We start from the raw sequence: 26,989 nt of genomic DNA on the forward strand, positions 1-26,989 counted from the left end.
CAGGAGGTGCTAAAAAAAAAAAAGATTTGGAATGACTTAAAACTGTATCAAAACTCAGCAGTGGCCACAGGACTGGAAAAGGTCAGTTTTCATTCCAATCCCAAAGAAAGGCAATGCCAGAGAATGCTCAAACTACCGCACAATTGCACTCATCTCACATGCTAGTAAAGTAATGCTCAAAATTCTCCAAGCCAGGCTTCAGCAACACGTGAACTGTGAAATTCCAGATGTTCAAGCGGGTTTTAGAAAAGGCAGAGGAGCCAGAGATTAAACTGCCAACATCCGCTGGATCATGGAAAAAGCAAGAGAGTTCCAGAAGAACATCTATTTCTGCTTTATTGACTATGCCAAAGCCTTTGTGTGGATCACAATAAACTGTGGAAAATTCTTCAAGAGATGGGAATACCAGACCACCTGACCTGCTTCTTGAGAAACCTATATGCGGGTCAGGAAGCAACTGTTAGAACTGGACATGGAACAACAGACTGGTTCCAAATAGGAAAAGGAGTACGTCAAGGCCGCACATTGTCACCCTGCTTATTTAACTTATATGCAGAGTACATCATGAGAAACGCTGGGCTGGAAGAAGCACAAGCTGGAATCAAGATTGCTGGGAGAAATATCAATAACCTCAGATATGCAGATAACACCACCCTTATGACAGAAAGTGAAGAGGAACTAAAACTCCTCTTGATGAAAGTGAAAGAGGAGAGTGAAAAAGTTGGCTTAAAGCTCAACATTCAGAAAACTAAGATCATGGCATCCGGTCCCATCACTTCATGGCAAATAGATGGGGAAACAGTGGAAACAGTGTCAGACTTTATTTTGGGGGGCTCCAAAATCATTTCAGATGGTGATTGCAGCCATGAAATTAAAAGACACTTACTCCTTGGAAGGAAAGTTATAACCAACCTAGACAGCATATTAAAAAGCAGAGACATTACTTTGCCAACAAAGGTCCGTCTAGTCAAGGCTATGGTTTTTCCAGTGGTCATGTATGGATGTGAGAGTTGGACTTTAAAGAAAGCTGAGCGCTGAAAAATTGATACTTTTGAACTGTGGTGTTAGAGAAGACTTGAGAGTCCCTTGGACTGCAAGGAGATCCAACCAGGCAATTCTAGAAGAGATCAGTCCTGGGTGTTCACTGGAAGGACTGATGCTAAAGCTGAAACTCCAGTACTTTGGCCACCTCTTGTGAAGAGTTGACTCATTGGAAAAGACTCTGATGCTGGGAGGGATTGAGGGCAGGAGGAGAAGGGGACGACAGAGGATGAGATGGCTGGATGGCATTACCGACTCAATGGACATGAGTTTGAGTGAACTCCGGGAGTTGGTGATGGACAGGGAGCCCTGGTGTGCTGCAGTTCATGGGGTCGCAAAGAGTCGGACACAACTGAGCAACTGAACTGAACTGAACTGAAGACTGTATCCCTTTTCAAGGTGAAGCTTATCAGAGGACGTTTAACAGTGAACTTGTTGGGACTTCCCTCATAGTCCAGTGGCTAAAGACTCTGCACTCCCAATGCAGGGGGCCTGGGTTCCATCCGTGGTCAGGGAACTAGATCCCACATGCCACAACTAAGACCAGGTGCAGCCAAATGGATAAATACATACATAAATAAATAAATATTTTTTTAAAGAGTGAACTTGTTACCAATATCAGGAGAAGCTGCCAAGGTGACTAAGAGTCCACTCGCTGGGGCTTTTGGTAAAGAGAACCTTTTAAAAATTACTGTGAATCTTTTAAAAATCCTTGTAGTTAAAATATGCACAACATAAAATTTACCGTTTTAACCATATTAAAGGGTACAATTCACGATGACCATCACTACTTCCACTTCCAGCACTTTTCATCACCCAGAACAGAAACTGTATCCATTAAACAATGATTCCCCACTCCCCCTCCCCCAGTCCCTGGCAATTTCTCTTCTACTTTCTATCTCTGTGAATTTGTCTACTCTAGAAATTTCATCTAAGAGGAGGGATATAATATTTGACTTTTTGCTTCTGGCTTCTCTTTCACTTAACATGCTTTCACGGCTCATTCCTGCCGTAGCGTCTATCAGAATGTCACTCCTTTTTATGGTTGCATAACATTCTACTTTATGTAGACACTACATTTTGTTTATCCTTTCACCTAATGATGGACATTTGGGTTGATTTCACATCTCACATATTGCATGTGCAAACCTGTAACCCTCCCGTCCACACTGGACACTGTTAACTGGCACAGCTGGTCTCAGGGGGATGATGCTATGATGGGGTGATTCCTATGGATGAAATATAGGGAATAATGGAGACACTGAAGCCTCTTTATCAATAGAGGACTGTCTTAGAGCCCCCAGAAATAGTAAAACAATATCCCAAACTGTTGTGACTGAAAGCAAGCCTTAAGCTCACTGTGGACATGGAAACACTCTCCTGGTGCTTATACGCCCCTACCTCGTTCTTATTTTCATCAAGCCTCAGGCATACTGATTCTGACTTTAGCTCTTTGAAGAAGAGTAGTTCCCAGCACCCACGATGGCAACATCACTAGCACATGGATCACTCCACCCACAGGTAAAAACTGCATGTGGCCGTGATACTGACTCCCAGGCCTTGGGCAACTGTGTTGGGAACCACATCCCTAGAGGAGGTGGCCCCAACATCTTGGTGACATATATTCAAGAACAGATAAAAGAAGGGGACGAGAGGAGATTCCAAGGGCGGTGAGGCCACGGTGAGAAGTAAGTGGGGACTGAGGGTGGCACGGACTGGGGGCCCTGCTGGCCCGGATCTGAAATGCTAGCTGTAAATTAAACGGGGAAATTTGACCTCACTTTCATTCCCTAACCCGCTCCTTTTCTGTTGAGCTCTGCATGGGCTTCGGGTCGTAAATCTCTGTAAGCCTCATATTTCCCTGGAATCATTCACTATTTGGTGTACACATTTCCATGGTGTTCCTCCAGGGCAGGAAGGAGATGGGGCTCGAGGTGGGTAGAAAGGGAATTTGCACAGGCCAGAGCCTCTCAGGGCCCAGGGGACCTGTCCGAGGGCCACCTAGAACCTCAGGCCCCACCGGAGTCTGCCTCTGTGTGGCAGGAAAATTGAGACGTCTGGCTCTCCCCCACCCAAGAAGAAAACCAAGCATCTCTACTGTGTGGGGATGAAAGAGGCTTCCCAGATCCGTTAGACGTAAAGTTTCAGAACAACGGCCCCGAATGTGTAAATGAATCAGAAACACATGTATTAAATTTCTCATCAAAGTACACACTGGCTTTAAAAATTAAAGGGAAGGGAAGGCTTTGGCAGCATGCCTTCTTGGTTTTTTCCAACCCTCTAGTGTCTGAAGACCTGTCAGAGGGATTTGCCAAACCCAAACATCGTCGGGTTCACCTATCCTTAGCAAAAGCACCAGCTACAGTTTCAAAGTGAAATACCACAAAACCCCTATGAACCGAATTTCAGGTTATGTCGAGTTCAGTTTTGTCTGGGATTACGCTGGGTGGGTGGGTGGGGGGCGGCTGGGCCCCCTTCCCCAGGCCCACCACCCTGGCCCTTGTGACTTTGGAGCTGCTGGGCTTCAGGCCAACCCCTCTCTGTGGCTTCTGGGGTTTGGATGTAGGAACTGACGTCACCCCACTAGGCCACTCTGCTGCCCACCCAGCACTGGGCCAGCTCCTCTGTCCCCCGGCCCAGTGGCCTTTCAACTGCTACAACCGCCTGAAGGCCAGAGTGAAGAATTTCCCAGCAAATTTCAGACCATCTTAAGGACCTCCTGGGTGGCTGGGGTTCAGAAGCACCTCAAGGCTTTGCTAGAAGCTTCCTTGTACTTGGCAAGAAGAGCTTCCTGGGCTCCTGCAGACAGAAAGTCTTCCTCAGCATGACCACCTTGCTTTCAACCCACTCAGGGGCCTGGCCCTCACACCCTGAAGCAGAGGAAAACTCGCATCTGAGGTCCCTTCAGGAGGAAGCTGGCCTCTGAGCTAAGGTCGCACACCCTCTTCTGTAAAGCCTTCCCTTTGTCTCTTCTGTGTCAGAACTGTGTGGATAGAACAGCTCGAGAAGACCCGAACTCTCTCTGGGGAAACACCCCTCTTTCCTCTTCTAGAGAATTCACTGAGCTTCAGAGGCTAAAGAAAAAGTGGGAGACAAAACAAAGGAGAAATCTGTCGTATTCTCCCAAATTTCCACAATAATAAACATGGCCAGTGGATTCTCTTGCAGTTCACTTTTTTTTGGTCTTTTTGGCTATGTTTTGCAGCATGCGGGGATATTAGTTCTCTAACCAGGAATCGAATCCATGCCCCCTGCATTGGGAGCATGGAATCTTAATCACTGGACCACCGGGGAAGGAAGTCCCTTTTAGAAGTGGTTCCTAAGTCTGGAGAGAGCTGCTCTGTCACTGTGGGTCGTGCTGTCTACCCCATGCCTGGCTCCTCCCCTGCAGGTGCTCCCATCTTTACTGCAGGAAAACATCCCTGGGCAGCATTGGGGCCGGCATCCTTCCCCCAAGGAGTTATGTTTCCTCTTTGGCTTAGAGTTTCTGGGAGCATGATGATGACTTTGTAAGGCCATGCCTTGCCATGTCTCTACCTCCGAATGGTTCTGAGATGCATTTACAATGAACTAAACTAATTAATGTTTTCATCTCCCATCCTTAACCAAGTAAGTTTACTTTTATTCCATGAATGGGTAAAACGATCAAGTTTATGTTATGTATATTTTACTGCAATGTTTTAAAAGTGGAAAAAAGACTTTCCTGGTGGTCCAATGGTTAAGAATCTGCCTGCCAATGCAGGGGACATGGGTTTGATCCCTGGTTTGGGAAGATCCCACATATCTCAGGGCTACTAAGCCCATGCACTACAACTACTGTAAATTTTAACAAATCTTTTTAAAAAAAGAAGTGGGAAAAAAATCAATAAATTCTAGCTTCAAGACATACAGGAAAAATCTGCTATACATATGTGTATTTATATACACATACATATATGTGCATGCCTGTTTGCTAAGTCACGTCAGTTGGGTCTGATTCTGCAACCCTATGGACTGTCACCTGCCAGGCTCCTCTGTCCATGGGATTCTCCAGATAAGAATACTGGAGTGGGTTGCCATGCCCTCCTCCAGGGGATCTTCCTGACCCAGGGATCGAACCCCATCTCTTATGTCTCCTGCATTGGCAGGGGGGTTCTTCACCACTATTACCATATGTGCATATATATATATATATATATATATACACACACACACATACTAGTGATATATATATTAATTTTTCTCCAAGAAAGCTCAGCTACACACACCAAAAGTCAGGAGTGGGGTCTCTGACCACTTGTTCCTGTCTGTACAGCTGAGGTATCTAAAAGGCCAGGAAGCAAGATGACTCACCTTGCAGGTATATCAGGTTTTTTCCTTTTACAAACACCTTCCATCTACCATCTAGTTTCATCTTTCCTAACAGCCATGTGGGCAGCTGAGTGAATGAAGAAAACGCAAGCCCAGGGAGTGCCCCCCTCAGGCCTCCCCCTGCCAGTGGGCTCCCCCAGGCCGAGCAAAACAACAGGTCAGTGCCTTTCCCCTGTCTGCCTTCCCTCCTCTCTCTGAGAAGAGATTCTCAAATTGCCGGGCTCTGCCCAGTGGCAAACAGTCTGGCGGCTGTAGCGCCCCTCCCCATCCACTGGAGGCAGCCTCCCAGCCCAGGCCCCGAAAGCTGCCTGTGGGGCTGAGCCCACAGTTCTCCCCCGGCAAAGGTGACCTCTCTGCCTGCTGCCCCATCCTGTGGTGACCGTCAGAGCCTGGCTTCCCGCCAGCTGGAGCTGGAAGGCCTCCCGCAACACACACCACTCAGAATGGAAACTTTCTGTTTGTTTTAACATCCTACCAACTTGACGGAGATATGAGGCAGAATCCTGACATCATGGGCCTGCAAAAAAGGCTGTTGCCTACAATACGTACTTCCAGTTCAAACTCCAGTGAGATAATGAACATATAAACAAATAAACCAAGTACCTATAAGCTGGAGAAGCCAGTCACTCCTGAATATTAAGGTTGATACTAATTCTTTCAATTCTTGACTTTATTTCACTAAATCTCTTTCTAATTTGCATTCTTAGTACGGCTTACTGCTTGTTACATTTTGGTTTAATAGTGTAGCTTCCAGCATCCAGTTTCCAACATCAGAATCTTCCAGAACTCTGCTACAGCAGGTGCCAGACTCACCTGGAATCCAAGAATATCAGCTTCAGGTCGAGGCTGGCCCTGAACATGAACATGTTGCTGTGCAGCTTGATCTCAGTGATGGCGCTGGGCGGCAGCGACTGGCCCACAGCCACCAGCCCCACGATCTGGTAGCACGAGTCGTACAGGGACATGTCCAGCATATACTGCCTGATCTTCAAGTAGCCACTGCAATGGATGACCTGGGAAAGAGAGGCAGGGTCAGCCTCATACCCACTCTTCCTGACTCTGGGCCTGCTTGCTTTCTGGGAACGAGCTGGAATATCCCCAAGCCCACCCTCAACTGAGCCCCATGCTGACAGATGCCCGATTCACTGCTTGGAAGAAATGAACTCTGCTTCTTTCTTAGGAGGTAATATCTCCTAAGAGATAATAATTAAATATAAGGGTTGTCTTATGCAATTGACTATGCTTAGGTAACTCCACAAGAGGGGACTCTAATGCACTGCAAAGTGGATTTAGGCAAATTAACAGGTTTCCCTCATGGCTCAGATGGTAAAGAATCCACCTGCAACGCAGAAGACCCGGGTTTGATCCCTGGGTCGGGAAGATCTCCTGGAGAAGGAAATGACAACTCACTCCAGTATTTTCACCTGGAGAAGTTCATGAACAGAGGAGCCTGGCAGATTACAGTCCATGGAGTTGCAGAGTCAGACACAACTGAGTGTCTAGCACTTTCATTTCAACTCAGGGCCAAGTTGCAATTAGATGGCACACAAAGATATTTTGGGAAGCTATGGTTTCTCCAGTAGTTATGTATGGATGTGAGAGTTGGACTGTAAAGAAAGCTGAGCACCGAAGAATTGATGCTTTTGAACTGTGGTATTGGAGAAGACTCTTGGGAGTCTCTTGGACTGCAAGGAGATCCAACCAGTCCATCCTAAAGGAAACCAGTCCTGAATATTATTGGAAGGATTGATGCTGAAGCTGAAGCGCCAATACTTTGACCACCTGATGAGAACTGACTCATTGGAAAAGGTCCTGATTCTGGGAAAGATTGAAGGCGGGAGGAGAAGGGGATGACAGACGATGAGATGGTTGGATGGCATCACTGACTTGATGGACATGAGTCTGAGCAAGCTCTGGGAGCTGGTGATGGACAGGGAAGCCTGGTGTGCTGTAGTCCATGGGGCTGCAAAGAGTTGGACATGACTTAGCGACAACTGAACCTTTTGTTCCATAATGTTTACTTCAGTCATGATTCTTATGCTTATCACCCCCTGATGAGGATGAACTTGGCAACTGTTAACTTGACAGGGATATCATTTGACAAACTATATCACTCCAGTAAATGAAGAATTCTTTCAGGGTAAAAAGTCCTCATTTTAAATTTTACCTTATTTATTTTTTGGAAATATTTATTTATTTGGCTGTGTTGGGTCTTAGTTGTGGCATGTTGGTTTAGTTGCCCCACAGCATGTGAGATCTTAGTTTCCTGACCAGGAATCAAACCTGCATCCCCTGTACTGGAAGATGGATTCTTAACTACTGGACCATCAAGGAAGTCCCTATTTACTTTATTTATAATTTAAGATTTTATCTACTGGTAGTAAGCAAAAAAAGATGGTTGTTTCTTGGAAGAAAAGCTATGATAAACCTAGACAGCATATTAAAAACCAGAGACACCACTTTGCTGACAAAGGTCCATATAGTCAAAGCTATAGTTTTTCCAGTAGTCACGTAGGGATGTGAGAGTTGGATCATAAAGAAGGTTGCATGCCAAAGAATTGATGCTTTAGAACTGTGGTGCTGGAGAAGACTCTTGAGAGTCCCTTGGACAGCAAGGTCAAACCAGTCAATCCTAAAGGAAATCAACACCAAATATTCATTGAAAGGACTGATACTGAAGCTGAAGTTCCAATACTTTGGGCACCTGATGTGAAGAGCCAGCTCACTGGAAAAGACCCTGATGCTGGGAAAGATAGAGGGCAGGAGGAGAAGGGTGCGACAGAGGAAGACGGTTGGATGGCATCACCAACTCAATGGATGTGAATTTAAACAAACTCTGGGAGATAATGAAGGACAGGGAAGCCTGGCGTGCTGTAGTCCATGGGGTCACAGTCAGACATGACTGAGTGACTACACAACAACAATAAGCAAAAATTCAGTGGCTATATAGAAACCCTGCTATTAACAACTGTTCTAGCCAAGAACCATATACAAGAAAGTGTTTATCGAGTTGCAGATGTCAAACAGAAACATGTGCACAGCTTTAAACCTCAATATTGGAAGCATTTACATAAGTTACAGTCAGTAAAATCTTGAAAGGCTCAAGATCATCCTAACAGTAGTGATGAGCAGCTAAAATATTCTCTTTTCAAAAACTTTCCTTCAGTATTCCCAAATGCACTCAGTCTTTGGAGCTGGAACAAACCTTACCCATGAAACCTATTCTCCCATTTTACTGATGAAGAAATTGAGGACAAGGTGGGTGATGGGTTTTACTTAAGATGAGCCAATCGGATGGGTAATAAGAGTCAGAAACATCTCAGGACCCAAGTCTCCAGAAGAATAGCTACTGTGTGTAGAGCAGTGCTGGAGGCTCCCATCTCTGAGGCTGGGGTTCTGGGACAGCAGATATGAAACTCACTTCCCAGATTATGAAATAAACATGAGGTGAAGGTCAAAGGGAGGAGCTAGGAGTGAGGCTCAAAGGAGGGGGCTGAGGAGAGGCTGGGGAAAGGCAGACCCTGGGATGGAGAGGAGGGGAGAAGGGTATTCCAGAAAGAGAGGACAAAGGCACAAAACCATCCCCTCTTTTTTCACTTCACCCCTCCCTCCTTTTATACAAATTCTCCTGCAAAAAGGTTCCTTTCTGAAGGGACAGTTAGGGAGTTTGGGATGACATGTACACACTGCCATATTTAAAATGGATAATCAATAAGGTCCTACTGTACAACACAGGGAATTCTGCTCAGTGTCACGTGGCCGCCTGGATGGGAGAGGAATCTAGGGGAGAAGGGATACATGTATACAAATGGCTGAGTCACTTTGCTGGCTCACCTGAAACTCTCTTAATATCGTTAACTGGCTACACCTCAATACAAAGTGAAAAGCGTGAAAAAATAAAAAGGCTCCTGTCCACCTTTCGCTCCAGAGTGATGGGCTTAGGATCCTTTTCTCTGCGGCAGGACAAGGTCTAGGTGTGGCTACTCTAGAGGGACTGCCCTGTGTGCAGAGTAGAGCCTGCAGGCGCCAAAGTCGAATATTACCCTTAGCCCCACGTATTCCTGGTCTCAGACAACGCAATCCAGCCTGTCTGGGACATCCTTGTAAAACGCCAGCTTTTGCTATGAGTGGTGTCCCTAGAAAGTTCTACATTAGGCGGTATAGAACGCTTGGGTCCCCCCACCTTCCCGTCTGCAGATATTCCTGACTGTGAAGCAAACACAGAGCACAGTGAAGACCCGCAACCAACCGCTCTCCACCTGTGAGCCCCGAGGCTGGGTACCTTGTATCCACTGCATGTCAAGCCAGCGTTTCTTTTCGCCAAGACGCACTTCATTCGAAGAAAGAATGACCTCTCGATCTCATACTCTGAAAGCAGGCAGGAGGTTAGATTGGCAAACTGTCCCACAATGCTTTCCCTGACTTCATCTCCAGGCTCTCAATAAACCCTCAGGGCCGGATCCAGCAGCTAGAGTCCTCCGCTCAGGGCTGCCCAGACCCCCAGCCAGAGCATTTTTGCTGGTGACCCGGCCCTGGGTGGTGGCTCAGAAGGTAAAGAATCCACCTGCAATGCGGGAGAACCAGGTTTGATCCCTGGGTTGGGAGGATCCCTTGGAGAAGGGATCCTGCCTGGAGAATTCCATGGACAGAGGAGCCTGCCAGGTTACACAGTCCATGGGGTCACAAACAGTCGGACATGACTGAGAGACTAACACTTTCACTTTCAGGCCTCCAATGGGTTGAGGAGACTCACCTGTCCCTGTGTGGCTTCCATGTGCTCCGGAAACATGGCCATACCAAGAACCTGGGAAACACCAGCCTGGGGCCAAGGTGAGAATCTCTGTGTAGGGACCCTGCCCAGCTCAACCTGCCCATGGTCCCCTGTGGCAGCTATGTAGAGGCCTGGCACCTGGAGAATTGCCTTGGCCAGCCCCAGGCAGGTGCTGTGCCTGCCTGGTAGCTTAGAAGCACCTGACTTCCCCCATCTAACTCAGGACTCAGAAATGCAGGCCTTTCTCTGGCAGAGGGAGCCAGCCCCAGCGTGCCTCCCACCAGTGTGCCCATGGCCATGGGCACCAGGACTGCCCAGCCACATGGGACTGGGCACAGGGCCCAGTGGACCCACTGGGCCTGATCAAAGCGTTCACCCTGAGTTACAGCACTGGGTGGATCCCGCTCCCCGCCCACTCCTTCTCTGGCTGGCCAAGCCTTTCCTTCATTCCCTTCCAAGCCCTCACACACAAATCTCCACATCACTACTGCAAATGCAGACATCCCCCAAGAAAACGGCCTTTCCATGTGGCTCAGTGGCAAAGAATCCATCTGCCAAAACAGGAGACGTGGGTTCGATCCCTGCGTTGGGAAGATCTCCTGGAGAAGGAAATGGCTACCCACTCCAGGATTCTTGCCTGGGAAATCCCATGGATGGAGGAGCCTGGCGGGCTACAGTCCATGGGGTCGCAAAGAGTCGGAGACGACTGAGGTGACTAAACAACCTGAGAAAACACCCTCCGCCTTACTGAGCGGACATCAGCTCTCTGGGCACGGACGGTAGAGCGTCCTCGCCCCAGGTGAGAGCGAGATCATTCCACTCTAAATAAACAGCCATTTGGTGGTGGTTAATAAATTAATTTTTAAAGAAAGGTTACCACAGGGAATGGAATGCCTTGTGCCCCTCCCAGTCGCCTCAGAGGCCCTGACTCCCCCAGTGGGCGGGGCTTTCACGTTTACCCATAATTCCTCCGCCCAGGCTGGGGCCGGGGAGCTTTCCTTTAACGTGGCGGCTAGTCTGTCACGTTTCCACGCTCAGGTACAAAAACCATCACCCCCCAGGAATTACACAGTTTTGGAAAGAGCCCCACGTCTCACACAATTACCATAAAACAATGAGGCCAGTTCAGACGCAAAAAAATAACTCTGAAGATAAGAAATCGGGGAGAAAACTAACCGCTAGTGAACCTCAAAGCCTGAACACTTGGTTGGCTGTGGAAATGAGTCCCACACAGACCCCACCTCTCCCAGACCCACTCCTACTGTGTTGTTGGCTCACCTCAGATGTGAACCCCACGGGGAAACTGGATGTGTCTCGCCATAATCCCAACTCTCATTTGCTGTCTTTGTCCAAACACTTTTTAAAAGCATGGAAGGTAAAATGAAACCAGAGCTAATGGCAGAAAGCCCACTCCCCTGCAATCAACTCACTGTAATTTTTAAAACAACACATCCAGTATCTTGTAAAAGCCTGTAGTGAAAAAGAATCTGACAAAGAATATATATAAAACCGTATCACTTTGCTGTCACCTGAAACTAACACAACATGGTGAGCCAGCTATACTTCAATTAAAACAAACAAACACACACAACTTTCTGAGGGATTCTCTTAAGATTCCAGCGGTCATTGTCCAGCTTTAAACAACTGCACAGTGAAAGCACTAGATTCAGCAGCAACGTGCTCTTCTAGCTCTCATTTTGTTAGACATTACTTCTTTAGAATCGTATTCCTGTTCATTTATGCAGCCAGACCATTTCCCAGGACTTAAGTACCAGAGGTCACAGCTACAATCAAGGCCCCATCTCATCTCAGAAACCAGCTTACCAGTGTCCATCCTTGGTAAACTCATGGTGACTATTTCTGGGGCTAAAACAGGAGGGCCACAGAGCTGGATCTGCAAGCGGTTTTAAAACTGAGAGTGCTAGTCTGTGTTCTCTCCTCCTAGCCTTAGAAGGATCCATCCCAGGAGGAAGCAATAAGAATGGAATCCATTGTTTTCCCCTCTGTGGCTGGCTACCCCATTCTCATCACATTTGACACTTCTTCTTTGGCATTTTATCTCACTGCGGAATTTTGGCTGAGTTGGAATTCCATAGCCCAAAGCAGACAAGTGACATATTGGTCAGCATACTGGCTGGTCTCATTGGACCATGGGAAGGAATTACAAGGCCAGGGCCCTTGGATTAAGTCTTTTTGTGTCTTCCTAGCATGCGTAGCAGTTGTAAATTAAGGAGTCTTTTGTGTGAAGACTGGTTCCACATTGTCCATGGAACAGCCATGCCACATCTATTCTAAGGTGCTTATCACAGTGGGCTATAAATGTGCTACTTTATTAACACATAAAATAACAAGATCGTGCAACAGAATCACAACTCCTGAAATTTCAAAGCAGTGGTGAGCATAACCAATATGTTTAAATACCTGCAACAATTATAACATGAAGTGAAAATACCTGTGTTTCTGTTATAGTCAGAGCCACAGGTACTAGTGATAGTAAGATAGCTTGCTGTCTACAGTCTACAAGCAAAGGAAACGCTAGATCTCAACTAAATAGGGAATAGATGTAATTATCTCATGCAATTTCATGGTCTCCCCGAGTTTTATCCTCGGACCCTGTGGTTAAGAAGCCCAGATCTAGACCTGGGTTGTTGGCATTCTAAACCAGGAGCACCTTAGGAGGGAAGGTTTGGACCACTCTTCTCTGTCTCCTGCTCTGCACCTCTCACAGTCTCCGGCACATGAAAGGAGATCCGCAGTATTGCTTTAAAGGACAGAGGCATAAAAGCAACCCCCTACTCGGTGGACGCTGCATGTTTGCTGGAGGGACCCTGGATGGGCAGCGTGGGAAACAAAGCCCTTAGGTCATGACAAAGAGCATCATCTGGCATTCATTCTGGTTTCTTTTTGTCTCAGGGAAATACCTTGGAGCAAGTGATGGTGAAGAGGCTGGTGGGCTGCCAGGACAGCCGTCATCTCATCATGGTCCGAAGGATGGATATACTCATAAATGCTGTTGCCCGTGAGCTCCACCTGCCATGGAAAGGAATGGGGGAAGGGTCAGGAATCTTCTCTAGGACTTTGGGGAGGTAGGGAGGGAGAAGGTGAAGTTGTATCACAGGTGTGCACCCTCCAGGGAGAAGCAGGACCTTGATCTCTGCTTACAACCCACTCCCTTCCCGCCCCGGGGGGGCCCCACCCCGGCCCCCCCCCCAACAGAAACGTTTTTTCAATCAGCGCTCAACTGTCTCCCAACAGGGCCAGGATAGTCCTGAGCAGGAGGAAGTGGAATGAAGGATGGAAAAGGTGCGCCATGGATCAGGGGACCCTCCCAGCCTGGGCAGTATCCTTCACACGGGAGGTGCCTTAAATCAGACTGAAGGGGCTTCCCTGGTGGTCCAGAGGTTAAGAAACTTTTTGCCAATGCAGGGGACACAGGTTTGATCCTTGGTCTGGGAAGATCCCACATGCCTCAGAGCAACTAAGCCCACAACTACTGAGCGGGTGCTCTAGAGACTGTTCTCCACATCAAGAGAAGATACTGCAGCAAGAAGCCTGCACACAGCAATGAGACCCAGCATGGCCAGAAACAAAATAAATCAATCAATCTTGAAAAAATAAAAATAAAAATCAGACTGGAGCCAGGCCCATCCTTGACCTGCTGCCCTCGGGAATGGGTGGCCAGGACACGTCCAGAGCAGACAGCTCCTGCCCTCAGGGGCTGAGAGGGGAAACTTGGGGGCTCCCTTTGATTAAGGACAACTCTCCCCAACAAGGTCCTTCCCCTGGGAGCACTGCCAGGCCTCTTTTACATGGCCAGAAATGCGTCCGGTCCAGGGTCACTGTGTTAACCCCTGGCTCCCACTTGTGGGTATGGCTGGCTGGCTGAGTGACCGCTGGGAGCAGGTGGACCACTCCAGTGAGCCACATGACCTGAGGGCTGCTCCCGATATTCACATACCACCTACTTCCAGACACACCCCACAGAGGAGCCCACGCAGGCCTGGAGGCCATGTCCCTGCTGGACCAGACTCGGCTTTTTGCATTTAGGCATGGGCCTCCCTAGGAAAGTACCACAGTCACCGTCTCTCCACAGAGGTCCCTGGAGATGACTCACAGATCCTAACCTTGAGAACTTCTGGATTGTTCTCCCAAACACAAGTGTCACGATAGGGGATGACAGAGATCCTCAGGACCTGGGCCCGCTCTCCCGTCAGAAGATGGGCCGTAGAGTAGAATGTTCCGAAAGCTACCACCAACAGTGCAGCCTTCCGAGCAGTTGTGGTGGATTCTCTTTCAGAGATCGACAGTGCAGGCCAGGTTAGCGAATCAACGCACCTGGTATCGGTCAGGGCCCCTGGGGCGGTGGTGGTACTTCTACTACAGCCAGTGGGAGCCCAACAGCCCAGTGCGGGAAGACGCGGAGAGGTGAGGAACTGCCTTTGGGTGGCACAGAACCTTAGGTGGGTCTGAGAAACCTTCTCAGCCCTGCTCCCAGGGGAGAGGGCACCATCTGAGAGCAAAGGCAGGCTTGTCCCAACCACCCCTTCGTGGCTGTTCTTAATCAGAGCAGAGACCTTCTGAAAAAGGGGAGCCTTGACGGGGCCCCCTTGTGCAGCCCCAGCAAGTGGTTTAAAGGAGAGGTTCTCCCAGGAGCTACCGTTCCAAACCAGGGTCAAGGCCATCATCAGGCTAGGGGGCCACAGAGAGGTAAAGAGGTTCATCCCACTCTTCCCACCCACTTTCTCCATTGTGTTAAGATGTTTAAGAGTTGTCTGTTTATTCAGAAAAAATTACGTTTCTGGTCCGATAAGTAATCTTGGGTTCCTGCTAACTAAGCTGGTCCCAGCTAACTAAGTATTCTTGGTTTTCTCAGTTCTACTTTCTGTATTATTCATGGAATGTTTTCCCCAATATTATATAGACCAATAGAGAGAATCTGCTTACAGAAACCCTCCCTCTCTATCTCCCCAACCTGGCACTTTCCTGATGACCCAAATGGATATCTGCCTATGTAGAAAGGTACTCTGTCAGGGCCTTCTCTGGTGGTCCAGTGGCTAAGACTCCAAGCTCCCAGTGCAGGGGGCCTGGGTTCGATTTCCTGATGGGGAGCTAGATCCCACATGCTTCAACTAAAGATCCTGTATGCCGCAACTAAGAGCCAGCACAGCCACAGATATTAAAAAAAGGACAAGAACCTACTCTGTGCCAAGTTTTATTTTTTAAAAGTTAGTACATGATTTCATTAAAAATAAAAGAGTAAAAATGAAATATCCTTCAAGTCAGTCCTGTTAATCTTTAAAAAAGTTTAAACAAACCAGCAACACGCAAGTCAGCTGTTTCCTGAGGGCAGCCCTAGAGATTCTGTCAGGTGGAGAATAATGGAGGCTAATCAATAAGAAAGCTATTTTCTTCTTTAATGGACTCACAATTCCAGTGGCTTATTTTTAAAAATGAAAAAATAAATAGCATGTGTGTGTGTTAGCCTATCGTTTCTCCCTTAACCCGGGTTTTTAGAGAAAAATGACAACTCTGGTTTGCTTGGAGTTTGTTTTTAGAAAAAAGTAACTGATGTCTTTGTAGAGAAACATCTTCATACATTTGCAAAAAGACTTGCATCTGGGCTCATAGGGATTTGATTTGTGTTTTAATCCCTGAAGTAGCTTCATCTGTTCCCAAAGAGCCTGTTCTCATCACTTGCCTTTGGAGAATGAGAAGAGTGCAGTCCATGAATGAAAAAGCTTGGTTTTCTGTACACTCAGGTTTGTGATAAACCTCTAAGGCTGTCTAGGAAGTAAAACAGTCTTCAAATCACGGAAATGTTTTTAAAGAACAAATTTGGGAATGATAAAACAGTGCTGACCTTGACTCAAAATTATGGTTGACATGGTGTTTCCTGTATTGAGATACCTATTCGTGCTTTTGAATGTTGAAAGAAATGTGACTACCTCACCAGAAAAAAAAAAAAAATATGGTTGTCTCTATAAAACTCCCAGCTCTCATACATCAACCTTATTAAAACAGACCCTCAATGTGATATTTTAGTATTTGTAAAACCCAGCTAACTACAAAATGAATTGCTTTCCTACTAAGAGCTTTTTTATGTTTTGCTGAATAGCTTTTCTTCCTGCCAAGAGAACTACATATGATAAATACAGCACTAAATGGATATATTCTGGGTCGGAGGGGAAACTCACCCAGTACTCTGGAAATACACATTGCTCTGCTTTGGCTGTTTTGCTGACTATGGTAAATTAAGCATTTTAAAATAAAATGGTTTGGGTTTCAGAGTTCAAGTTATGTCAACAAACATTAAACGCTGTTCTTTCTCTTTATTTCGAAAGTGAAAGGATTAAGTCTTATGGCTCCAAACAACACCATGGTTATTTTTACAGTTGTGCTTCCGGCACACTCTCAAATATTACAGTTTCCTTTATGTAGCTCGTGAACGGCTATTTCATAAGTATCTGTTATGTGAGAATGCATGTTAGTTACCTAGATGTTATATACCATATGCAACTTTGGTAAGGAAATTTAAACCACAAGGATACTTTAAAATGTTTGAAAAAATACACAGCAGGTATGCAAGGCTTTTTTCCTGCTTCAAATGTAAGTTAATTAATAAAAAAAACCATGAAACTAAATCATTTAATAAACTTGGTGGATAAAGAGTGCTGCCTCAACTCTACCTCTTCTGAGCAAATGTAAGTTTGTCTTCACGAATTATTTTGGATTATGAGTGTGGCATATACCAAATAGAATTTACAAGTCGAAGCCTGACTTTCCCCCCCCCAGCGCTTGAATTATGGGCTGAGGAAATAATTTGAATTTTGGGGTTCTTTCTGTCATTTTTTTTGGTACCAAAGTCTGATAGCAAGGATGGCCACGTTTACTAATTCAAAAGCAAAAATAAATGAATAAACTCTGCCAAATGAAGTACACTTACTCCAATACGTGCTTTTAAAAAAGTTCAATAAAAGGCTTTGAACTGGGATGGGTTTATTAACACATAAAGAGTCATTTTTATACTCTCAGATAATTCAGAGTTATTTAGATAGTGTAGATTTAAAAAAAAAACCACTTTGCTATGAATTATCACACAATTATGGCAAACCTAGGAGTTTATGTTTCCTAGAAGCTGCTAACATAGACTTTAACCCCCAAATTAAGGTGAAAGAGTCATTACTTAAAGAGATATTATTTTTTAGAGTAACTGAAATTTCTGGGAACACAGAGGGCGTAGTGTAAATATAAGCTATTATCACCCTTATTCATCAGAAAACCTTTTTAAAAGGTTACTCTTGACTAGTGGGTAAAATTATATCAACACTTTTATCTCTGGTGATTTAAAAAATCTTGAGGCCTATTTTAATTTAAGTTTTCATGTTTGATATATTTGTCTGACTTGTTACCACTAATAAAAATAATCCAAAAGGTGCAAACATTTTTTTAAAGAGAAGTTGGGTGTTTGACATTCTTTTCAATACCTTATTTTACTATTTAAGAAGACATTAAAAAATATACTTTGTGATTCGGCCTAGATTTCCTTCTGCAGAGTTAATCGTGAACAGGAGGTAGATTTGAGGGGAAAGTTTGTTGTTGCTTATTTAAACAGTTCACCATGAAACACTCCCCAGACGTCGCCGGGAAAGTGTTTTTGTAGCTGGAGGCTGACACTGGGATAGTCCTGCCAGGAGATCAGAAAAAAATCAGCCAGGCTCAGAGATGGTCAGTTTGACTTACTTGAAAAGGACACTTCTCTGGGCAACGTACAGACAAAAGGCATCTCTACAGCTTTCTTGGAAAATGGTAGTGTGTAACTCCCTCCCCTTTCAAAATTATGATATACAAACTTTTATGTCTGCATTAGGACTGAGAGGAAATATAGTTTAAATTGTGATTCTGATTAGATTTCCATTTGTGGCGTTTATCATGAACACGAGCTATATATGTTACCTAGCCAGTATTTTGGTCATTTTTAATTATCATGTTCAAAAGCAATCATTTTTATTTCCCACATGAAAAGAGAAAAATGACAGAAGGATATAAGATGCCAGACAGAACAGCCTGATGGAATGAACTGGAATGCCCTGGTATGTACACAGAGCCTTATGATGTGTCAGGACATTTCCCATGACTAAGTGTCCCTAATATGTGCCCACCAAAGGATGCTTATTGAAGTGCAGTTCTAGCTGTGATACTGCTTGGCTTCTGTGTAGCTCCCTATAGTTTATAAATCACCCAAGATGGGCCTTTGGTATGATTTTCACCATGATTCTAAAGCAGCAGCACAGTAGGCGTTACTTTCTTATTTAAGTTATGGTTCAGAGAGATCAACTGCCAACCCTTATCACACAATGAAAACCATAAAACTAAATACATTTCCTTTTTTGCTCTGGCTGCTAGGGAGCTCAGATCTGAATTTAATGTTCAATTAAAGTGATTCTACCCACTTTAAAGTATATTTGGCCAGTCATTTTTAAAGTATGCAAAATGGGTGGGAGTGGGAGGGAGGTTCAAGGGGGAGGTGACATGTATACTTATGGCTGATTCACATTATACGAAAAAATCAGCACAACACTGTAAAGCAATTATTCTTCGATTAAAAGTAAATTTTAAAAAAGTATGTGAAACGTTCTGTCTTGTTTGTGACATTATTACAAGGCTAATCAAAAGTTATTATAAGTTACATTTAAAAAGTTAAGAAATTTGATCAAGGGCACTCAGCCAAAGATCAAGTCAGGAGTAGAAACCAGGCCAGGTCCAACTAAAGGGTCTTAAATAATTCTAACCATTCAGAGATTAATAAGGTGAAAATTCAGAGAATAACAACCCTGGAAAAGATAAAAAGAGAAAACTTCGTATTTCCGATAGTGTTTCCCATTCTGCTGCTGCTGCTGCTGCTAAGTGGCTTCAGTTGTTTCCCATTCTACCAGTACACTAATCCCATGAGTCACATAGGTGGAAGAGTCAAACCTTATTAAATCTTATCTGGGAGGCCTGGTATCATAAAAGAAGAGAAGAGGAAGAGAACAGAAAATACTGGACAATTTTAATACGTGATTCATTTTAGAAGACTCTGCAGAAGAAATACACAGGCACAGAAACCCCCTTGGACCTGGGTAAGGATGGACATCCACTGGGAAAGAAGGCTGTAAACAAATGGAAAGTTTAAGAAACATCTTGGCAGAAGAAAAAAAAAGAATATACCAGATGCAGGTTTCCAAATTGGTAATTCTGTTTTTCAATGAGAAAACTCAAGCCACTTTAATTGGCATGTTTTACTTTGGCTTAACTACAGGAGAGTGGTGCAACACAGATTATTCATCTGCCTCTTGGGAGCCTATTTCCTGTATCTAATTAATTCTGGTGTGTCTTCAGTTGTAATGAAAAAAAGCACTCCGGTCACTCACAATGTAAAGAAACATTTAGCCCCTGCATGTATTAAACAGTGTGACTCTTAGAACCATGATCCAGGCTTGTTAAATCAGAAATGTGAATGGGCAACCATCAGCAGACTCCCCCGCCATCCAGACTGGCCACAGCCCAGACAGCAGCCAAAATCCTCCACCAAACCCTTGGCTTGACGGGACAGATAAAACCGAGTGCCCCTCTCTCCTCTAGGGAACGACCTCCTTTTTAGAAGAGGGCTCCAGGAAAATCGGTAATATTCAAATGTTCTAAAGAAACCAGGACCTTGCTGTGCAAAAAAACAGTAGTAAACTGAGTTTTATGAGTTTCTATCACAAGCATATAAAATGCTTTACTGAAACGACCACTGAACTGGAAAAACTCAGGAAAAATTACCCTGAATTCCATGTGAACACTCATAAATCTACCCCCCTTTTCTCTCTCCCCAAAGCACATTCTGCATAAAATCCGTGTTCTACATCAGCTTGCCTCTCTCTTTCATAGCAACTCACAATACCACATGTAGACCATCAAGCGTGCCCTGAAAAATCTCCCTTTGTGAAGTTCTTGTTAGTGGCAGAGAGCTTTACAGTATAAGCAGAGTCCAGGCTAACAGACAAAGCTGACTGTTGCAAAGATATTACTAGGCATTAGCCCCAAAGGAAAAAGAAAGTGGAAAAGTGAAATGTAACACGGAGAAGAAAAACCTAGCCTGTCGGCGGGAAAAAAAAGAACGATTTTGCAATTTTGGATTAGGTTCATACACAAAAGCAGACTCTTCGACAGACTCATTTTCAAGGCTGTCAAGATCCGCCAACGCTTAATTTATTATTTTAATTGTACATAAAATTTTAATTGTACATAGATGATACCCACCTGGGACAAGCCTAAATGTACAGAAGCTGTTTCCGAAATATACATGATTTTGCCATCAGACGCTACCACAAAAACAAATCCATCCAAAGTCTGTAAAAGAAAAAGCATCAGGGTAAGAGACTATAGATGTTAGAGTTAAAGCTGGTCATCATACGGTCACTGGGATGGAGCAATGTATAAAATATTATAGTCAATGTATATGGTTAAATGTAAAAACGGAGTCCTGGAGCCGTGAGACAGACGTTAGGTTTCGTTCCCCAGCCAGGCTCTCAAATACTTTTAAAGGACTTTAAAAACAGTCTTACATCTACATCACAAAAATCATGCAAAACATTTGAGAATTCCTATCAAGCTCAGTTTAAACGTAGTAGCTTTATTGTTGGGGTTATTTTAGCACTTAGCACAAATCCGGAGTTGTATGGTACTTAGGGGAAAATCTACCACTGTATAGACCATTTTATGTCATAATTGGCAGCCGTTTAAACCACTAGAACATATGCTTTATTTGCCACAATTTTCTAGTTATCCCTAAGTACCATTTGAATAATAAATTCTGAACACTCCCACTCCCCAGAAAATAAAAGAAAATACCTGGTTATTTTTAACAGACTATGTCTACAGAATTAATTATTTAGAATTTGCAAGAGATCAAACGACCTTTGCAAAATTCAGGGAGAAGAAGGATCAATTTCTGAACAATTAAAACCACCCAAAGGATATTCTGATTATTGCCAAAGCTGGCTAGCCCTCAAAAAAATAAAGTAAAATTATAAGACGTAATTAAGTCAAATGAAAGGTAATGATTGCATTTATGTGTGGCAAGGATAAAGGGACTAAATTATTTTTGAAAAAGGAAACTGCATTTTATTTACCCATTCATATTTTAGATCCAGAACCAAAGAAAAGCAATAAAGTTGGTGAAAGACCCATACAACCCACAACGTCGCCCCCATAAAAAATATTCCAAATTAATTTCTGGCCACAAATTCTATTTTTACAGCATGTAATTGAAACCAGATTACCTTTGGTTTTTCTAAATCCACCCCCTCTTTGGAGGGGGGGGTGCCTAAAAAAGAATGTAGAAGTGAAACTTGAAAGATATCCTTACATTCTGCTGTCTCAAATACAATTTTGCTGCAAAAACGTCTTTGCCAACTGAACTATCATTAGCTTTCCTTGTGTTGAGGTTGAAATCAACACCTTGATCAGGTGCCCAACTTTCATGTTTCTAAATCAGGTACGCAACATTTTACCAACTAAACTCCTTTTCAAAGATATGAACTAGCAATTTCTAAAGTTATCACCATGTTGGCCCATTTTGCATGCTTAACTCCAAAATCATTAAAGAGATACATGAAATGAAATAATAGCGGCTGTATGAGGAAAAGAAAAAAAGTTGCATCATAATTAAATTCTGAACGTTGCCAGTAGTAGCTTAAAAAATAATACTCTTAATGGAAAATGTTGGTTCTGCCTTCAGAGCTGCAAGTGACCTAATGCGTTCGCATGTATATTAACTGCAAAGCCGCCCATCCACAGACACACTCCGGAATTAAACAAATGTACAGTGGAGAAACTTGGGGGCTTTGACTTTGCCGCCAGGTTTTCAGTGGCGCTCCTTGGCACTTAGTTGTCCCTGATATTAGTGTCACTTGTAATACGAAGGAGCATCAAGCACGCAAAATACCCCGCGCGGCGCCGGACGTGAGCTTGGGGGCAGCGCGCAGGGCGCGGGAAGGGCTCCAACAACGCCATTCCCGGGCGGGCTCGCGCACCGCTGGCTCTCTGTTGGAAAAGCCTCGGGTTTCAAACATATCCCGGGAGCTTCTCTTCCCCAGCGCGTGCATTAAAAAAAAAAAAAAAAAAATCACACTAGGGCATCTGGGGGCAAAAGAGTTTTGAACAGATCTGCTTTTTCGAAGCGCGGACCCAAGTGCCCGAGTTTCGAAGCCAACTTTTTTTTTTTTTTTAAGAAAACAGAAAATAGAAGGAGGAAATGCAAAATAGCTCTCGGTAGGCATTTTTCGGTGGCAGAGACAAATGACGGGCGGGGGGAATGAATCGGGTCGTTGATGAGGCTCTGTAAAGGGCATTTGAAAGACTCCGAGACACCAGGACTTGTTGTCCCCACCTAGCGCCAGCCCCGGACTTGGAAGTGGCCGGTCGTGCGGCCGGTTACTCTGCCGCGGCCCCAGACACCGCGGGGGGAAACCCGAGTCAGGGCGGTTTAACAGCCCCCGGCTGTATGGCTGCGGGCTGGGGCGCTAAGCGGCGCACCACAGACCAAGTCAGGGCTTCCTCGGTGAGCCAGGATCGCCGCACCATGTCCTGAGCTGCCCCCACTTAAGAGCTGGACCACTCGGGTGGAACAAGGCTCCGCCCGGTGTGGTGTGACCTCAGGCCCGCGGCTTAACCTTTCTGTGCCTCGACTTCTTCTTCTGAAAAAAAATGCAGTTAAAAATAGAACACACTTCTAAGGGAAGAGATGATATAGTAGATTTAGAATAGAATCTGGGCCCGGCAGTGAAACGGCCCTCCGCCGTCAACTGCTGAGATTCAGTTATGGATGCTGTCTCGACTGCAACTTCAAACACACACCCAAGCATCAAGCACTTCACTGCTCCCTCTCTCTGGCTTGGAGTACCTCCTTGGGCCTTGCTTCTCTGGCTCCAGCGCCTGGCTCGGTGTCAGGCACAGAGCAAGTGCTCCGAAACAGTGTGCTGAGGAGAGTCAGGTTGTAGAGGACCTCACCCTTCCCCTAGGTCTCAAGGGCTACAGAGTCCTGGGGGCAGGAGTTGAAAGGAGGCTAGGTGTGGGGTTTGTGGGGGGCCAACCCGAGGTTGCACTGGCTGTGCAGAATCCACATGGGGCCCCGGCGTCCCCCTCCCCAGAAGAGGAGTTATGGGGAGTCTATTGGCCCCAAGTCTGATAGTTGTTGACCTCTTCAGCCTGGGGATTGGTCAATGGACCCTCCAGAGGTTCCGTGAGAAGGGGACCCCCCCCAAGACTGGCAAGGCAGTCGGAAGGGAGGCCCCATGGGGTGCAGGGCCTTGGGTGGCACAGCACTTCTCCTCCCCCTCCCCTTGCGTGGCGACCCCACTACCTGCAGCAAGTGCGATCCCAGCTCCTTGGCGACACTGTCCAGGGGCCCCGCGCGGCTGGGCTGTCCCCACGCGTCTCCTAAACCTGGACGGGAACCAAAGCAAACCGGTAAACGGCAGCACCCAGCCAGCGACCTCCGCCCCCAGTCACCCCTTCCTTGGCCTTCGATCAAAAAGAAAAAAGGGCAGAGGAGAAATTCCCACAGAGGCCTCCAGGTCCAAGGCCACCTGGCCCGTAGGCAGCTCCTCTGGGTCGCCTGCAGGCTCACTGCTCTGAAACTGCCGTTTTATTTAACATGCCACAAGGTAATCTAATCTGCTTTGAAATCGGCCATCCTCGTATCCAAACGGGGATATGGATTCGACCAGTAAATATTACCCCCAAAGGTACCCCCTCTCTCCCTCCCCTGTGAAGCTGGCACCTACGTATTTTCACAAAGACAGAGCGGCCCACACTTAGAGCCCTGGCCGTCTTAGAGGCGGCTTTTCTGGTTTTTTTAAAAAAATATTTTTCAATCTCCTGGAATCCTCCCAACTCCCTGACTTTTTAGCACCCCCCTCACAGGCCCCAGAAGCACTGACCTTCTTCCAATCCAGGAGCCCCAACCTGGAAAGGGGTTCCCTGGGGGCTTCCCCAAGGTGAACTCCTAACTCACCAGCAGCTGGGGGGCGGGGGATGGACCGAGGGCCGGGAGGGAGGTGTATGTACTAGACAGTAACTGGGAGGTGTTTGTCACACAATCGGGGTCTCGAAGCCCCTCCGCTTCTTAACTGTCCCCCAAAGCCTCCGGTGGCTCTTCACCACTTCCAGGAAGGCCACTGGTGTTGTAGAAAGTGCTCCAGGGGAAAGGCAGCCCTGCTCAGCAGAATATCCCTCTTGAGGGCCCTGTGATCCCGGGGGCTCCCAGGCTTTCTCTGCAGAAAGCAGGAAAGCCCAGTGAAATTGCAGCACCAAGTGCCAGCTCAGAGGGACCCGCAAGCCGCTCCCTGAAGTCTTTCCTGCCAGTGGCCCGAAACCCTCCAGCGATCCCCAGGCTGGTGCTGGTGCTACATGGTGAAGGCCGGTCACCGCTGTCCTAGCACCCCGCTCCCTCCCACCCGGGCTGCGACCCTACTCAGTGAGCTGGGGTCTTGCCTCCGGGTCAGAGGGCGTCCCCTTCCTCCAGGGCAGACCGGCCCCCTGGCTGCAGCTCCCGGGAGTGTGGGGCCCAACCTGGGGCCAGAGCAAATCCGAGGACCAATCCCAGGACAGTCCCCCTGAGGGGCACCGGGAACACACCGCAGCTTCTGGAACTTTCAATCCCAGTGGGCAGCAAACACACCCCCCCAGTGCCTGGGTGCGGCAAGGCCCAGAGCACCTCCAGGCCCAGGGGCCCCAGAGACCCTGGAGACCCCTCTACCAGCCAGTTCTACTAAGCAACTAAGAAAGGTGTGGCCTCTATGTCTCCTTGGAGGTTTATCCTGGTCTCCCCATAAGGAATTGGTTCATTTCTGCATAGCCCGATCTCCCAAATACCATCACCACTCCCACCCCACTCCCCAGACCCCACCTCAGAGTGGAATGGAGGTGTCTCTTTAGCCTCAGGAAGCCACTGTCCACCCCACCCCCAAGGATGACCGAGGTGACCACAGTACAGGACCATCGGTAGGGCCTTCCTCCCCAACACCCGAGAGCCTGCTGGTGCTGCCATTTACTCCATTTAACCAGAAATGGAAAGAACCAAAATTTGAAGTCCCCGGAGGCCTGAATGAAGAAAAAAGTGTAATGAGGGTCCAGGAATTCTGATGTCCGCCAGTCAGCAAACACAGCTGCTAAACTGTCCTTTAGCCCACTCCTGGTCCTGTCCCCCGGTCTGGGCCAGGCCACCTCTGCCTGGCTCTCTGTGGACAGTGGGCACAGTCCCTGACCCTCACTCCTCAGAAGGCCTGGGTCTGAGAGACCTGGGGAAATCTGCACCTTTGGGAATGACCCCCTCACACCAGACTCCCTGGGTCTCCCCAAAGCCTTCTAGCCTCACACACCAAAGTGCACTGGCTACACAGGCCAACTTTCTGTGTAATTCAAATAGCTGGATACATCAGGAGAGCCTGTCCTCTTATTATAATGTTTCCTATGACTTCTCGATTTCTCCACGCCTCTGCTTTGCCAGAGGAGATTTGGACCTGGCATGAGTGGGATGGGCGGTGGGAGGCTTTCCCCGAACTCCCCTGCCCCCAGGCCACCTCACAGGGTGATGGGGCTGCCAGCTCTTCCATTAGAAACCGCTGTGCGCGAGGCCTTTTCCCTGGGCCCATAAAAATCTACTTTGGGCGAGATGCAGAGACTAAAGAAGGTAAGGTTTGTAACCAAAAAAAAAAAAAATCATCTTGTTACCATAAAGCCATATATACTCCTGAAAAAGTGAGCTGCTGGATACATGGTCCTTATTTGGACCTGACAAAAAGCTTCGTTTGTTAGAAAAATGAGGGAAGAGTGTAAGAAAAGGCTGGGCTGAGCTCCCCTGGGTTTATGTCGTTGGCGGTCTGTCTTGCCTGATTCTGGGAAATCCCTGCAACCATACCAATGACTGGAGCAAATGGGGTTCCCAACCTGGCCTGTGGTTTCCAGCCAGGGTTTGGGGTCTCGAGTGCCCTACATGTGTTGGCAGCAGGGGGGCACTGTCTGATGCTGGGAATCTAGATGGCTAGGCCATTACGGGGGGTGGTCAGCCACGAGGTCACAGGAAAAGGGAGACAGGTATCCCCTTCCTCCAAAGGTCTGTGGGTAACCTTGTACCCGCAGTCAGCGGGCTATGCCCAGCCCACCAGGTTTAGTGATTAGTCGCCCAGTCTTGTGTGACTCTTTGTGGCCCCATGGACTGCAGCCCGCCAGGGTCCTCTGTCCATGGGATTTCCCAGGCAAGAATACTAAAGTGGGTTGCCATTTCCTTCTCCAGGGGATCTTCCCCATCCAGGGATCAACCCCGGGTCTCCTGCATCTCAGGCAGATTTTTTTTTTTTTTTTTTACCATCTGAGCCACTTGGGAAGCCCGCCACAGAAGCTACCTAAATATGGTCTCTCCTATCTGGGTGCTCAGGTAGTCAGTCAACATACAGTTTTTGAAAGAGCACCGGCTGTGCTTGGGTGCAGGTCACAGGCCATAAACATCAGATCACATAAATAAGTCGATTCCTTGCTGAGGCGGGAGACTGGAGGGGTTCCCTCGCTGAGGGATCGGGTCTCATCCTCTCAGATGAAGGGACACACACGTGGAGACCCAAAGGAGGCAGTTGGGTCTGCTCCTCTGGACCCAGGAGCAGAACCCACTATATCCAGTGACGAATGGGTCCAGACTTGGATAAGAACTTCCTGACCGATGGCGATTCTCACAGTTCCCCCAGCGCAACTTTGGGTACCGAAAATGGGGGTGATTCAGTTCTTTCCCAGCCTTGGAATGGTTTG

General features: G+C 46.6%; 1 protein-coding gene across 4 annotated transcripts in view; it reads right to left on the minus strand.

Annotated features, from left to right (window-relative positions):
• Positions 1-26,989, minus strand: part of SIM2 (SIM bHLH transcription factor 2) — a 47,060-nt gene that overhangs the window by 14,874 nt on the left and 5,197 nt on the right. For 3 of the 4 annotated variants that reach the window (XM_040264203.1, XM_040264205.1, XM_040264206.1), the window contains exons 2-6: positions 23,550-23,632; positions 20,447-20,536; positions 13,084-13,192; positions 9,674-9,759; positions 6,205-6,404 (exon numbers count right to left, since the gene is read on the minus strand). In XM_040264203.1, the coding sequence (XP_040120137.1) occupies positions 6,205-6,404; positions 9,674-9,759; positions 13,084-13,192; positions 20,447-20,536; positions 23,550-23,632 (568 nt within the window). The remainder of the gene's footprint in view (positions 1-6,204; positions 6,405-9,673; positions 9,760-13,083; positions 13,193-20,446; positions 20,537-23,549; positions 23,633-26,989) is intronic. The other variant, XM_040264207.1, reaches the window with a different exon arrangement.

Source organism: Oryx dammah, unplaced genomic scaffold (genome assembly GCF_014754425.2).
Source record: "Oryx dammah isolate SB20612 unplaced genomic scaffold, SCBI_Odam_1.1 HiC_scaffold_2, whole genome shotgun sequence".
NCBI classification, from domain to species: domain Eukaryota; kingdom Metazoa; phylum Chordata; class Mammalia; order Artiodactyla; family Bovidae; genus Oryx; species Oryx dammah.